This window comes from Austrofundulus limnaeus, unplaced genomic scaffold (genome assembly GCF_001266775.1).
Source record: "Austrofundulus limnaeus strain Quisiro unplaced genomic scaffold, Austrofundulus_limnaeus-1.0 Scaffold8, whole genome shotgun sequence".
NCBI lineage: Eukaryota > Metazoa > Chordata > Actinopteri > Cyprinodontiformes > Rivulidae > Austrofundulus > Austrofundulus limnaeus.
The window spans coordinates 5,544,959-5,560,381 of NW_013952410.1; the positions used below are offsets into that span (position 1 = coordinate 5,544,959).

Consider the following 15,423-nt stretch of genomic DNA (forward strand, 5'->3'; position numbering starts at 1 on the left):
TTTTTTTTTTTTTTTTTTTTTTTGGCTAATATCAGACTGATACTGATATTCGGTCGGGACACCGTAGTTGGTAAATTCAGTCACAATGCAGAAATATAAAGTTTATTTGCAAGTGAAGCTGACAGAAAAGGTTTGTTTCTCATTTAATGTCAGAAGAATACAGTGAATTGTTTAAAAAATAAGATGATAATTTATTACTTGTACTTATTTTATTCAGGAAGTAAACTTTATTTTGTTAACGTGCAAAAAGAAAAAAGCATTTGTTTTTTTCCAGCCCTCAACAACTAATATTGTAATTGTTTTCAGGCAATATAATTTAACCTTTAACATGTTCTTAATCATTTTAATACTAGTTCATAACTCTTCCCGCCACTTTTACCTGCATGTATCATTTTATATCTGACACCTTGGATGTATTATGAGTGTTCAGAGATGAACCTAACTCAAAATGTAGAGCTTATCAAAAAGCTCCTCATTAGATAAAATTGCTCCATCTTCTTTTTCCAGGTTTTGCACGTAATCTCTCTGAAGGGACCGATGCCAATTACACTGAATACGTGGCTACTAGATGGTACCGCTCTCCAGAGCTCCTGCTCGGGTACGCCTGTCATCTTCTCAGCTTTGTTCAGCAGTCTGGTCACTACTACTGATACGCTGGCTTTTATTAGCGATTGTCATGCCCGGGCTTCATTACTAACCATTAAATCTACGGTGGCAGGGCTCCGTACGGGAAGGCGGTGGACATGTGGTCAGTGGGCTGCATCTTAGGAGAGCTGAGTGACGGGCAGCCCCTGTTCCCAGGGGAGAGCGAGATCGACCAGCTCTTCACCATCCAGAAAGTTCTGGGACCCCTGCCTCCGGAGCAGATGAAGCTCTTCTATAACAACGCTCGCTTCCACGGGCTGAGGGTAACATCAGGCCTCTCGCTTTCTCTTCCGTCAATCTGGACTTAATCTTCTCACTCCGACTCATTCTGCTTTCTCCTCCTCTCTTATTTATTTCCCTCCCTGCTGTGTCTCTACACTTTCTTCTTGTCCTTTTTTTTTTCTTTTCTGTGCCATGACTGATTGGATCACAATGACTCATGGTGTATCATGTATCCGTTATGCWCTGTGAAGGAAGGCTGTGATAAGTCTTCTGTGGCAGGCTGGTGGCACATCAGACCTAAGCTGTCCTTCCATTCCCTTTCCTGCCTACAGCWAAACATGAAATTATTACTGTCCAAACTCCAAAACCTATTTCCATTTTAAGAGCCACGTCGCCTCCATTCTTTTAATTTGAACATTTGTGCGAGGATCCTGGCTGGTTTTGTCTGAATTCCAGCTTTTAAATGCTGCTTTTCTGCACTGAAAATGTTCCTCTAGTGAGACAGGTATGTGTTGGACATTGAGTGGCAGCTATTATTAGGACTTGCTGAATGAAAAAAAAATCCCTACCTCCGCAAGATTTCTGTGCTTGTTGTCATTTAAATGTGTGGGCAGCCTGTAAACTTAAATGATTAGTGGACATTTGCTGTTAAAGCCGTACTTGCACAGTCAAATTATTTTTAACTGCACAACAAAAAACACGACAAAACGAAACAGAAATGGCGCAAACAAGCAAATTAAAATTCCTCCACAATGAAACGCAGGATGTTTGATGGTTGTTCAGTCACGCCGGCCACCTACAGTGTCCTCCCTCTAACACTGTGTGTGAGGCAAAAAGAACAGCATCGATGGGAGAAGCAGTCATCCTCATGACACCTTCTGTGYGAACTTTAAAAACCGTTTCAAACAACATTTGTGCACAGACATGGTACTTCAGATTGTCTGTCAGGGTAGAATTAAAAGTCCTGACAACAAAAGTAGATATTCCATATTTGTGTCAAACAGTTCACACACACACGCACGCACGCACGCACGCACACACACACTTGTTTTTATATCCTTGTGGGGCCTGTCCATTGACTTCCATTCATTTTTTGGTAATTTTATATCCTAAACCTGACCACAAACCCTACACTCTAAAAATGAAATGTTGGATTTACTTAACCATGTTATGTTACCTGGTTCCACTTAACTGAGTTGAGTAAATTCAAAGCAACACACTCATGTTCTTTGGCTAAAAAACTGGTATATTGCTTTGAATTTACTCAACTCAGTTAAGTGGAACCATAACATGGTTAAGTAAATCCAACATTTCATTTTTTACAGTGTAAAGCTAACCTCACAGGCACCTTCCTGACCCTAAGACTAACCTAAAATCAATTCACACCTCGGTCCTAAACCCAACCCCCACACCCAAAATCAGCCTCCAAACAAGGAGCACCCGGTCCCCACGAGGCTGCGATTTCTTTAAAACTGGGCCCCACGATGTAGGAGAAACAAGACCACACACACACACACACACACACACACAAAACTGCAGATAATTGTAGGGTAACTGGTGCACATTTCTGTTTGGTTTCTGTCACAAGTTTTATCTGTTTTCATGCCACTCATCTTTAAAAACGATTTGGACATATTGAGATGTRTTTAGACAAAAGTGTGCCTTAACTTTTGTTAGCTGTATGTCAAACTCAGTAAGACAGGACAAAATTCAAAACTTGGTCCAACCCAACAACCAATCACTGTCAATATTTATGAAAAAAATCRTATAACATATTATTCTTATAGAAATACAAATAACCTTTTCTAAATTATGTTTTATGTAGCATTTAGAACATGCAGAACTTAATGGTAGTGCTTTTCTTTTCTTTTCATCACAGCTCAGCTGACAATAAAATGTACAAACGTTGCTTATTCATTGGCAAACTATGGTCAACTGAAGTTAATCTCTTTAGGCTACAATTAAACTATTTGTTGRCTTTTGTTCTTTACTGTACCTCTGTCTGTGACGCTGTATCCCTCCTCTACATGTTTTTTGGGCTGAGCAAAGATCATTATCACTTCTTTTGTTTTGTGTTATTTAATAAAACTTAACAGGACCACTCAGCCTCTGTGCAGCCCCTGTACAAAACTACTTTCTCTGAATGTCTCCCAGACTTTTCACAAAAGAAGCACGTTTACATTACATCACTTGTTAAATCTATCCTTGCACGTCACTATAGAGCTGTATTCTACATAAACACGTAAATATTTTTTTCCCGCTCTCAGAGGAGCAAGACGCTTTTACCTTCTCTCCTGCCCTTCATTATCTTCCCTGCTTTTGCTGCTCGGAGCCTTCTCTGTGTTTTCATCCAAAACCAGAAATTATGGATATTTTTATTTTTATGGACTTGGTTAGCTGGTCTCTCAATAAATTTTTTGGAGCAAAGTTTTTTCTTCCATGGGAGGACATGTCAAAGGTGGGACCTCTGTTCTGCTCTGTTCTGGATATATATATTTGGATTCTGATCACTGGATTCTACCGATTGGCTTGGTGGTCTCTGGGTGTTCTACAAAACAGCATCGGTGGCTTTTCATTTCCTGGCTGTCTGACCATTATGAAGGATTGCTGTTCTATCAGTACTCAGACTTCTGCCTTGAGCGAGCTGGACTCGGCCTGAAAGTTGTTCTGCTGAGGGTCGCAGGCCGGCTGTGGTTCCTGGACTTTGCTGGTCATATGGAATTGATCTTGGAGAAAGCTGATGGTATGGCTCGGCGGGATTTGTCCACACTATTTGTCTGATTGGATTTGCCACCTTGAGATGTACCAGCAGACATTAAGGCTGATGGAAAATTGTTATTGTCTGCTTGGCTCTTCTGTTCCCAAAACAACTGATTACAGAATCTGGCTCTCTCCTACACGGCGTTGAGCTGTTGGACTAAATCTTTCTGGATGGTTACGTTGACTGAGGGGTCTGCCCCCCCCCCCACACACACACACACACACACACACACCCGTCTGTGATCTGGTTCCTGGAGCAAGCTGAGGGCCGCACAGAATGAACAGTTACCATCAATATTCTAAACTATAGCTGCGCGGGTTTTGTGGACTCGATCCTTCAGGCTCATTCTTCAGATATTCACACAAGTGCATACAACACTCATGGCTTCAGATACACGCCCCCCTAAACTCACTTACTCCTCTGGCTAATAAATGTGCTCTATGCAAAGGTTTTTTTTATAAACACCATAGTGTGTCACATTGTTGATATAATATGATGYTTTTCCCCCCTCATCTTCCCTTGTGTGGTTTTTAGTTTTTCTGTTAAGGGTTGTGCCTTGTCATGATGTCTTCATGAAAATGATCCTTGTTTTGTGCAGAGTCAGTGGGAGCATGACCCAGAGCACCTGTTCTCCTATGTTTGTTATGTTCTGTCTTCTTCTGAATGGGTGTTCTGAACTGTAATTTCATTGTGCTCTGTACAATAAAGACAATAAAGGTCTAATCTAATCTAATCTAACCTGATTAATCGCCACCCACCGCCAATTATTCAGAAGCTGCTCCAACAGTAACATTAGCTTGTTAATGCGTATAACGATGCTGCGAGGAAAAGTGTCCCACGTGAAACAGTTCACTGGCGGGCACAATGTAACATTTCGAATATGTTCTGGCTATTTAAACYGCTGAGTCTGTAGTCAGTAAATTCATATAACAAAAATTAATTTCTTAAAGATACATTATCACTATCTAGCAAATCAAAAAAAAGCTCACTAAAATATAATAGACTTTAAAATATGAAGACAATATAGAAAAAGATGATTAATTTGATTCTCTGATCTTTCCACAACAAAATCATAGAWTCCTGAAAAATCTTAACTCTATTTTCCAGCTGTCCTGAGAAAAACGCATTACTGTATATAGTGAGAAAAAGAGTAATCATAAAACTGCATTRCATTTAAAGTATTATCTTTGGGGCCAGATAAAACGCTAATGAGCAAAAATTATTTAGGAGAAAATTTCCTATAGAAGTCAATGGGGTTTTTGTAAAATGGGAACTTCTTCACATCAGAAACATTCAGAGTATTAACAGGCCTCTGCAAGTTGGATTTTGCATGACGGAACTGGCATTTTGATAGCTTTTTCCTTTTTTAATACAACACTTTAAGTTTGATAACTTTTTGGGTTTTTTTGACAGTTGATAATGTAACACAACTTTTGAACTGTTTAAAACTTTGAAATCTTTTGCAATTAAACTCTTCGTACTTTATTATTTCATCACAGATACAGATCAAAACATAGGCCCTTTTGTTTTCTTTCTGCCAGTGTGTCCCACTGCTGTCGGACTTCCATAGACTTTTGTTACATCTYAGCTTCCATTTTTCTTCTTCATTTGTTACATGTCTTAAACATAGTAGAAACATAAATGTTGAAATTTGTGACAACCAGACAGTTCTGCCACTTATGGTTTAAGACTTTTTGAAAAATGCCTTATCGTTTTATATGGCTTTTTATTGTTTTGCTTTTTGCTAAGTTTCCTTCTAGCTTAATTATTTTGCAATCAAGCAGTGTTTGGTTATCATAGCAATATTAGGAAGCTTTACTTTCTTTATGTTGGTTTTCTTTACTTGTCTTATGCAGTTTATGTATTAAAATGTCATATTTTTAGCTTTACAAATTAAAGGAAGCTAATGTTTGTTAGAATTTCGTCTAAGCTGCGTTGATACCCGTCACACTTTCTTCAGAGGTTTTCTAGTTACCCCCCTCTTCTATTCTTTACCAACAGAGAAAGTTTGCTGAGGTTGCTTTAAAATATAAGTGCTTATTCAGTTAGTGGTCACACAAAATGTCCTCACAGTACTGTTTTCTGCTAATGCTGTAGTTTCCTGCTGTAAACCACCCCCAGACCTTAGAGCGGAGGTATCTTGGGATCATCGGCGGAGGCCTGCTCGACCTGCTAAAGGTAAGGCTGGAAGAGAGTCCATGYTTTTGCTAAGATGTTTTTTTTCTTTCCTCTCTCGTTTGTCAGTTTCATTYAATTCCTGCTTAAAACACAATGAAGCACATAAATCTTCCAGTTTTCACAAACAAGCCAGGTATCCYTGTTGTGTTTACGTCGTGACTGCTGGATGCCTCTGCTCTGCTCCAGGATCTCTGGTTGGAACTCTGCTGTAATCACTGCGTCTGCACCGTAAACTGCAGTGCCGTGTCAAGAATGTGGGCTCTGCTTGTGCAGAAAATGACTCACCGTCAATACAGTGTCATCCCAACACTGACTTCACAGAAGACAAGCATCACTCTCCATAATAAGCAGAATTTCTTCAAATCAGCTCCAATGTTTATTTAACWTTACAGGCCTAGCATTCCTTAAAGGAGGTCATAATGACAAAGTTACAGCCATTTTGGGTAAACCTTGAAAATAATGCAGCATAGTGAGTTCTCGTGCTCACAGTATGTGTTGAAGGAGTCTCATAGCTACTATCACATTAAACTTTACCTCAGTATCTGTAATATGACTGACTTATMGTCATTTTGTGTTGGCTAATGCTAGCAGCGGCTGTCATCTTTAATTGGATAGACTCCAAAAGTTAATRTTATACAGTAGATGCACATTTAACAATAACTTTCTGAAACTTTAATTGAAGCCCATTCAGTGGTTAATGGGATCTTTTGCTAATCGACAAACGGAGTCGACTCCATAACATAAYGCTAAAAATTTAGCCTAAAATCCTGTGCAATGGAAAGAGCTTAGAGCATGTCTTCATGATGACACTCAGGTACTACTACACCAAATATCAATATCTACAGCCTACAGTTTACAGAGTTGTTAGTATTTTTGGTGTTTTCTAAGTTCTGCTGACCGTGACTGCTGTCATGGATAGGTTGCCTCCAAAAGATAATATGATGTATTTCTGGGTTGCAGTCATGTGACCCGGATGATGTGCAAAATTCAGATGGGGGGCAGAAAGGGATTTGCTCCTGTTCAAAACAGTGAAATGGATCACAGCGAGTACACTAATGCCCTAAATGGGCTGGCGCAGACGAGATATTGTGAAAAAATTGTGTWTATTTAGGATATGATCCATATTATCGTAATAAAAAAGACTTGTCAAATAAACTGCAGGATTTACCTGATGTCGAGGCGAATGACATAAACTATTGGTGCTGCGGACCTCGTATTATACGATGAGCCAGATGAAAGCTTTCAAAAGGCTCGAAGCTRCAATTATTTAGTTTCAGGTTGGGTCAAACATTTAGGATCCAATGAAGCTTTAAATGGCTGTCGACTAGTTTCTGCCCGGGTGAGGTGAGTTGTGCTATTTTAAATAATTAGCCTATGATAATAATGCTATCGCTAATGCTAACAACGAGTTAACCCCTGTTATTTCTATGTGCTTGGATCTACTTGTAAATAATTTATTTAGCTTCTGTAAACCCAAATATAAGTAACTACCCAGAAAAATATCTGAAAATATGATTAAACGATACAATCCTAATTCCTTACCTGTTAGAAAGTGGTCGCTGCAAACTCTTTCATTTTTGTCTGTTTCCACACCTCCTGTTTTTAGCCGTAGAGTGTTGTTTCACTTTTGTCCTATTTTTTTATGACACACTACTTTCGAAACACAAAAAATACTTTTATATTTCTCCGGATTTAGGCATTTTGACGCTGAATCAACAGAGAGAAACAGAGCTGCTTCCTGCYCCCCGTCTGCATTTTGTGAYGYCAATACTACGTCATCTGCAACCCAGCAGTAGGGCGAATCAAAAATCACAGGACATTTAATTTATGGCAACCTAATACCCCAGCAATTAGTGTGTGAGGGGAGCCTATCTGTGGAAAAACGTGCCCTTAAACAATATGGCGGCTCTCAAGATGGTGACCATGTTYTGGACATAACCTAAAAGATTAGCCCCCTCACCCATTACTGGCTGGGGTATTCAGATATGTCATTTTCTATTTTCTTTCAGAAATAAATGAGTGTCCTGTGTCTTTTGACTCACTCTGCAGCTGCACACCCATTGATTATTTCATAAAAGTGTCATGAAATTCCATCCAGTGAATAATGAGACATTTTACAAGTGACAGGCTTGATKCCAGTTGTTGTTGGCGAGGTTTTATACAAAGATTTTGTGTGATGAGGTCACGCTTGAGAATACATCTGAATGTTACTCAGTTTTTTWAAATAACAAATTTATAGCCATTTTGGGTGTTTTCAATGGTTGATTAGTTGTAGTGACCATCTTGAATTGGGTTGGCTTCAAAAGTTAATAAGTTGTAAATTGACATCCAATGATTTCTGAGAGTTTCATGAAAATCTCTACTCTGGTCCTTACAAACACACACAGGTACAGGGTAATTCATGGTTACCTGCCTTTTCCTTTCAGCATAAGGCACTCATAGTCCTGTTGATTCCAGTTGCATCGCTTGCAAAGAACTGTACTTATGCCTCCGTCTTTTTATAAGAAGTGAGAAAACTAGATGTCACCTTTAGTTCTGGTTAAACAAATCTGCACTCAGGTTTTTATGTGACTAATTTTTTTAACTCAACAAATTTTATTAAATTTTATGGAGACAAGTTATTCTTAAACTCGCATAGGAAAGAAGCTAATGTCACAAATCACTTGACTGTAGGACATCCTTACATGCAGCAGCAGCCTGACTTTCATGGTAATGAAGATGACTCATGGCATCGTGACTGTTACAGCTTGTTTGTGAAGCCCTGAATGGTCTAGCTCTCTGAAGGACTCACAGTGTACCCCTCTCTGTTCCTGCGTTAGAACCTGCTGCTGCTGAACCCCACAGAGCGCTTTCTCACAGAGCAGTGCCTGAACCATCACGCCTTCCAGACCCTGCGACTGGTGGAACGGCCCAGCCCGCCCACACCCACACCCGTACGCTCCTCTAAGAGAAAACCTCACCATGGAGACAACACCACTCCCAGCAGGTGAGAAGGGAGCAATATAAAACATAAAATGTAAGAACATTTGTGTTTAGTTGATTATCTTATATATGTTCTCCTGGAAAAGTCTGTTTGTTAAATGTTGTTACATGTGWGCGGAAAATGGATTGTACCCATGAAAAAGCTGACCAAATCCCTGCCAATGCCAAACAGCTTATTCTGGTCTTTCCCCTTGTTTTGCACTTCTCATACTATTTTGCTGTATGAGGGCCAAAATTAAGACTATTGCACAATCAGTGGTTGCTACATCCTTGTAGTAGGAAGCTATATCTATTCCTAAGCCAGCTGTGGATCTGATTAATAATAGGGGGGCACCGGTAACTGAGCAGCTGGTCCCGTGAACTGAGAGGCAGATGCTGGCAAATGAGAAGGAGACAATTCATTTGTGTTAGCATTGAAGTGGCTAGCAACTAGCATGGTCTATAAAGTACTTGAAAAAAATGACTAAGTAAAAGTAAAATTACCTTAACAGAAGATGACTTTGGTAAAAATAAATTTAACTGATGAGAAAAATACTTAAGTAAAAGTCATAAAACTGTTCATAAAAATTGGGAAAGTAAAAGTACTTTTACACACTCTAAAAAAATAAAGTGTAGAATTTACTGAACCCCTTAACAGTCTTTGTTCCACTGGTGGGCAAAAATGGTTCAATTTCTGCCTTTAAACATTTCCAGACGGTATCGGGGGCTTTATTTTGAGGACKAGGGTGTCAGACAACTTCCTCTGGTTCTTACCTTTAGTTTGGCACCCTTAAAAAATGGCCGAAGGCTTTTAAGGAATTTCAGGGGTGTTTGTTAAGGCAATGTTTCCCAACCAGGGGTACGTGTACCCCTTGGGGTACGCAAGCATATTACAGGGGGGTATGTGGAAAATTTTCCCAGGTGTGTAAAAAAATTAATAAAAATAGGACTGGGATATGTAGGGCCCTATGATTTCCACAATGCGGAAAATGCAACGGAATCACGAAGTTGACACAAAATGAAATCCAGTATAAAATGCGGAATTTCACGGAATTTGCTCATTTGGGTGAGTTTCTGCTGTATTTTGGACGCTGTTGTTTTCTGCACCTGAATTTACCTAGTTTATTTATATAATTATGCACTTTGTTTAATTTGAGTTCAAAAGAATAAAATGACAGAGAATTAAACGTKTTAGGGGGTTAAATAAATAATTTTAATTCAATAATCAGTTGTTGTACATTATAGTTTTGAAGAATCGTCGTTAGGTTTGACTGAAGGGGTACCAGTGGTATGACAAAATGACTCGGGGTACACAAGTCTAAAAAGGTTGGGAACCACTGTGTTAAAGGGTTAACCAAACTGGTTCCACTAAAACAAGTGGAGAAAATATTCCTGCCTCAAATTTACACTACTAGGTTTAGTGAAACCAGCTGACATGACTTGGTTGAATAAATTCAACACTTCATTTTTTAGAGCAAAAACAACTCCTTTCATGATGAGTTTAGACAGATTTTATTTTGTAACAAGTAGGTGTTAAAATTTAAAGTAAAGAAGTAAAAGTATCCATTTCAGGTTTCAAATGTAATGAAATAAAAGTAAAAGTAATGGTTTAAAAAATACTTGGTAAAATTACAAATCCTCAAAAAAAATTACTTAAGTACTGTCACAAAGTAAATGTACTCAGTTACTACAAACCTCTGCTAGCATTTAGCATGCCTAGGCTGCTCACCTGCTTTATTAGAAAAGAACATTTTTGAATAAAGAAAACTTTTTCAACAAAAATGGTTGACATTCAAAATCTATCTATAAGTGACATGCACTGACAGGTGTTCCTTAGACAGAATTTACTGTTCAACATGACGTCAAGCATAAATATTAAACTCAAAACATATTCTCTCAGTTRGCGGTGCTGGCCTATCATTAATCAGATCAATAGCTGGTTTAGAAATAGATATAACCTCCYGCTACACGGATGTAGCAACTGCTGGTCGAGCAATAGTCTTAATTTTTGTCCTCATACTGTGTCGTTCATCTAGAGCTCACAGGYTGTCACACCAACTATGTTATAATTTATTGCACCATACAGGAAAGTTTATTTACAGGATGTTGATGATGTCTTTTGGGTTTGACCAGGAGCCATGTGGGGAAGAGCTCAGGAAGCCACCGTTCCAGCAGCAGAGAGTGCTCCAGTTTACCCAGACAGGAGGACATCCACCTCGGCAACGACAGCTTCCTGAACGGCAACATGTCTGCAGTCATGAACCTCAGCCCCACGCTGCATCCCAAGAGCTACCAGCCGCAGATCTTTAACCACTCCACTGCCTACAGCATGGACCTAGCCAGCAGCAACCTGCCTCATCTGCTCAGTACCGGTGAGGCCAAGGGCAAGGGCGATTTTGAGATGAACTTGAGCTCCAAGGTGTTGGACGGTCCCGGAGCCAAGTACCTCAAGTCCAACTTCCGCTCCCAGCAGAACCGCCACTCTTTTGTTGAAGGGAAGAACAACACGCTTCAGTCGGGGGAGAAACACGGCCGGCACAGCCACATGGATTCGTACAATTCTGCTCCCTCCTCCTCTAAGTTCGCCTACCTGAACTTGTCTAAGAGCTACGGCACGCTCAGCGATGCCAAGTCTGTGGGGAACCTGAACGACGTGCACCTGTACGCAGACGAGCCAACGTCTCGCTACTTTCCCTCCAGCTGCCTCGACCTCACAGCTCCGAGCAGCCCGGCGTCCCGCAGAGTGGATAGACTGGGGCTCGGCATGGGAGGTCGAGGAAACATGCGCTCGGAAAGAGAGAGCAACACCCTGGACTCCTCCTACAGGCGCGCCTCCAACCGCCACAAGACCTCAGAAGAGGCCAAGTCCCCGGATGCTCTGGACCCTGGGGACGGCAGCACCGAAAGGAGCCACTCTCACTCTCTGTCCACCCCGCGGGACCCTCTTTCTTACGGGCAGGGATACACCAGTCCCTTTTCCTCCCAGCAGCGGCCGCACCGTCACTCCATGTACGTAAGGAGGGATCACCAAAGGACGCACGGGACGGACGAGGGTCTGTCCGTCGGACAGGGCTTGTCCACCAGAGCCAGCAGCCTYCAGCTCCTGTCCCCGCAGCTGCAGCACCGCACTCTGCCACGGCTCTCTGGGAGCTCCTCCAGAGAGGATGACATGAGCAGGGTCAGTGATCAACTCACAACAAACCTCTCCTAACCTAAGGAAAGCCTAAACTATGGGATAAATCTTGGGCCAGCAGGAATTGAATTTGAATTGCTCAGATTGAATCTGTATGTGCATAATTTGAAATTGAATGCATTRRTTTGRAAATAAATTTCACTAAATTGAAACTGAATTTAATGATTTGAAACTGAATTTAAAGTTTTGAATTTGAATTAATTTGTTTTGAAACTGAATTTTGGTTTATTAAAAATTCAGTTTGACTACTTTCACTTTCAGTTCCAAAATTCAGATTTTTGTGTCACACATCCTGGTCCTTGAGAAAGCCAGGCAGAGTAATCAAACACAGATCCATAAATTTATGTTTCACTTTAATGAAGTTTCCCTTCTGTATGTAACAGAGTTGATGCAGTCCACCGTAAAAGTGACAAAAACAGATTAATTTTACCTATAGAAAATGTTACATTTACATCACATCATGGATCAGTCAGCAGCAGCATCTGATCAATATGTGATCCACGATGTGATGTAAATGTAACATTTTCAAGGTATAGGTAAACCACTGTAATAAAATACATTTGTCTGTTTTTTTTTTCACTTTTTTGTGTAAATGTAACATTTTCTATAGGTAAAATTAATCTGTTTTTGTCACTTTTACGGTGGATTGCATCAACTCTGTTACATACAGAAGAGAAACCTCACTAAAGTGAAACATAAATCTGTGCATCTGTGTTTGATTACTCTGGCTGGCTTTCTCAAGGACTAGGATGTGTGACACAAAAATCTGAATTTTGGAACTGAAATTGAAAATAGTCAAACTGAATTTTTAATAAATGAAACTACGGTTTCAAAGCAAATTAATTCAAATCATTAAATTCAGTTTCGATTTTGTGAAATTTATTTTCAAACCAATGCATTCAATTTCAAATTATGCACATACAGATTCAATCTGAGCGATTCAAATTCAATTCCTGCTGGCACAAGACTTATCCCATACATATCTAATCATATCAAATGCCTACCCCAGGTTGTGTTGGATAACTCTGCCTCTGTATCAGTTTGTCCAACAATGCAGCCAGAAATTATTCTTGTTTCATCTGAAAATAGCATGATCTGTGCTCAGAATTCCACTTGCATCTGTGTCCCACTTTATTGCAAAGGCAGAAATATCATCAGCATGTTGGCTGTCTTGTTAGGATGTGGGCTAAAGCATGCTATCTGTGTCTTTAATGAACTCTTTCCTTGTACATATAGCACATATCTTCATGCTTCATCATGTCTCCATTAACAGAGCAAGCAGCTCCCCACAGCAGACCTCCAATAAGGAACTCCACAAGACACTACATCGCATCTTTTCACACACAGCCATAAGAAAAAAAAGCGAGGTCCGACATTGTGCCTGCACCCACCATTCCCCCGCCCACATCCAGCCTTCCGAGAGAGCGGATGTGGGTGGTTACTGCTGTCATGAACTGCTCTCYGTCTCTTTTCTCCAGATGCCTCTTTATTTTCTCTGTGCGCTGTGCTTCCATGTAACGTGACGTTTTATGATAGCACGGTCAAGCATCGTCATTACTGCAGGTTTCAGGTTGATTCTGGTAAAGGTGTTTTATTGTTACATTTAAGTCAAAACGCTCCCGAGCTTTTCCTGTTCTGTCAGGTAAATAAGAGGTATGATTTTAGACCGAGAAGCATGCAAAGCATTGAGCCTCCTAGGTTTTTATTTTTTTATGATAAGTTGTTTTGTTGTGACTCAGGTTGGCTTATATCATGACCAGCAACCAGAAGAGGGAGGATCCTCCAAAGAAAACCGCAATATCTACAGTGAATCCATGCCAAGGCGGGTGGGCAGCTTCTACAGAGGTTTGTTTAGTCAGGATGGAAATCTCTGGCTGCATCTTTCTATCACTGCACTGGAGGTCCAGAACATACTTCAAGTCTGGATTAGTATTAGTATAGTATATAAGTTTATTTCAAAGGGGAAATAATTTCAAGGGACTACATCATTAAAAATCCACTCTTTATGCTGTTAAATACATTTTGTCGTGGACTTTGAGTCTCTAGGAGGCAGAGATTTATTTTAGTCTATCCTGGTGCTGCAAAGATTATATTCTGTTTGGGTCAGATTTTTCAACCTGTTCAGTTTTCTCTATTTTCTATGACATTTTCTGAATTATTACGTCAAATTATCTGTGACAAATGCCCATATAAGGTCTGGGCATACCAACTTCAATTTCCTCRTCTTAATTCTCCTCTAGTACTGGATCAGACTCTGGTTCTGGGTCAGACTCTGGATCCAACATGTAAGGCTGGCTGTTGTTCACATCTTTAAATTCATTTAAAAATAAAATGTTTTTGCTGCAGGGAAAGGTGCTTAAGGTGAGTTAAGCTTTTCCCACATCTCTCATTCACAAGGTTATGAGGAAACTTTTACCAAGCTAAAAGTTACTCATTACTTGTTAATATCTTGACTGTGCGAAGTGAAAAGTGASACAATAAGTGAATGCTCAGACGAGTTCAAGTTGATTCATAAAGACTACGCAATCGTTTATTTACACAAATTGAACAGATCATAAGTTACACTTGATTGTGGTTATTCCTATAACAAGCGTCAGAGTTAAATGAGATAAAACCCGAGTCCGAATTTCAATTCACATCAACTCAGATTAGTTATATAGAACAGTAAAACGTCAGTTCTGATGTTAACAACCAAACAATTTTACTGGCGCTTTTAGCTTAAGTTTTGGCAAATTAAGAACAAGGAAAGGAGGAAAGTAAGATTAGTATGTTACTACGACTTTTACTTTTATCCAAGTGTGGGTCAACCGGAACTGCACATCTTTTCTGGGCTCAGGTTCCAGATGACACGTCACTCCAAACACATCAGCTTTTACCTGGTGACTTAAAACACCCTCGGGGTAGGAGCTGGCTCGCCTCCGATCAGTCAGGGAACTGATGTCGGCTCGCTTACCGGTCATTGGCGAACAGGTGTTTTTCCAGGTGACTTTGTGTTTGCTTCAGTCCAAGCCAGAAAAATACAAGCCGTATCCGGTTCCTCCTTCCAAAATAAAATCTCCCCTCGGGAGTTAAAAACATACTTAGAGGCTTGGCCTCCGGTTGGAACCACCGACGAGTGTGCCGGGTCCCTGGATGTGAAATCCTCCCTAATGAGCTCATGGGATAAGATTTTCAGCCAAAGCTGAGGTTTCTCCGGAGAGAATCCCAGCTGTCTTCCTAGGTTGGAATCAGGAAGAAGAGTGTGTTGCTCAAAGCCGTCCGGGTTAGTAAGTAATAAAGGACGAACTTTGGTTCTGCCGTCAGGCTTAGAGATGAGTCAGAGAAAGAAAGATAAAGATTTGCCAGCCAGCGCCAGCCCAAGGTTAAAATTCTGTGGTTCAACAACATGATATGATAACCTCTTTTCTGCTTTCTTCTGACAGACTTAGAAATCACTGCAAAACTTTTATGATGATTAATTAAC

General features: G+C 40.2%; 1 protein-coding gene across 1 annotated transcript in view; it reads left to right on the forward strand.

Annotated features, from left to right (window-relative positions):
* LOC106512354 (cyclin-dependent kinase-like 5) overlaps window positions 1–15,423 on the forward strand; it is a gene marked incomplete at its 3' end in the record, with an annotated part of 95,854 nt that overhangs the window by 69,609 nt on the left and 10,822 nt on the right. Inside the window, 6 exon segments of the mRNA XM_014000993.1 lie at window positions 508–598; window positions 719–908; window positions 5,726–5,806; window positions 8,626–8,792; window positions 10,901–11,945; window positions 13,700–13,805. Of these exon segments, the coding sequence (XP_013856447.1) occupies window positions 508–598; window positions 719–908; window positions 5,726–5,806; window positions 8,626–8,792; window positions 10,901–11,945; window positions 13,700–13,805 (1,680 nt within the window).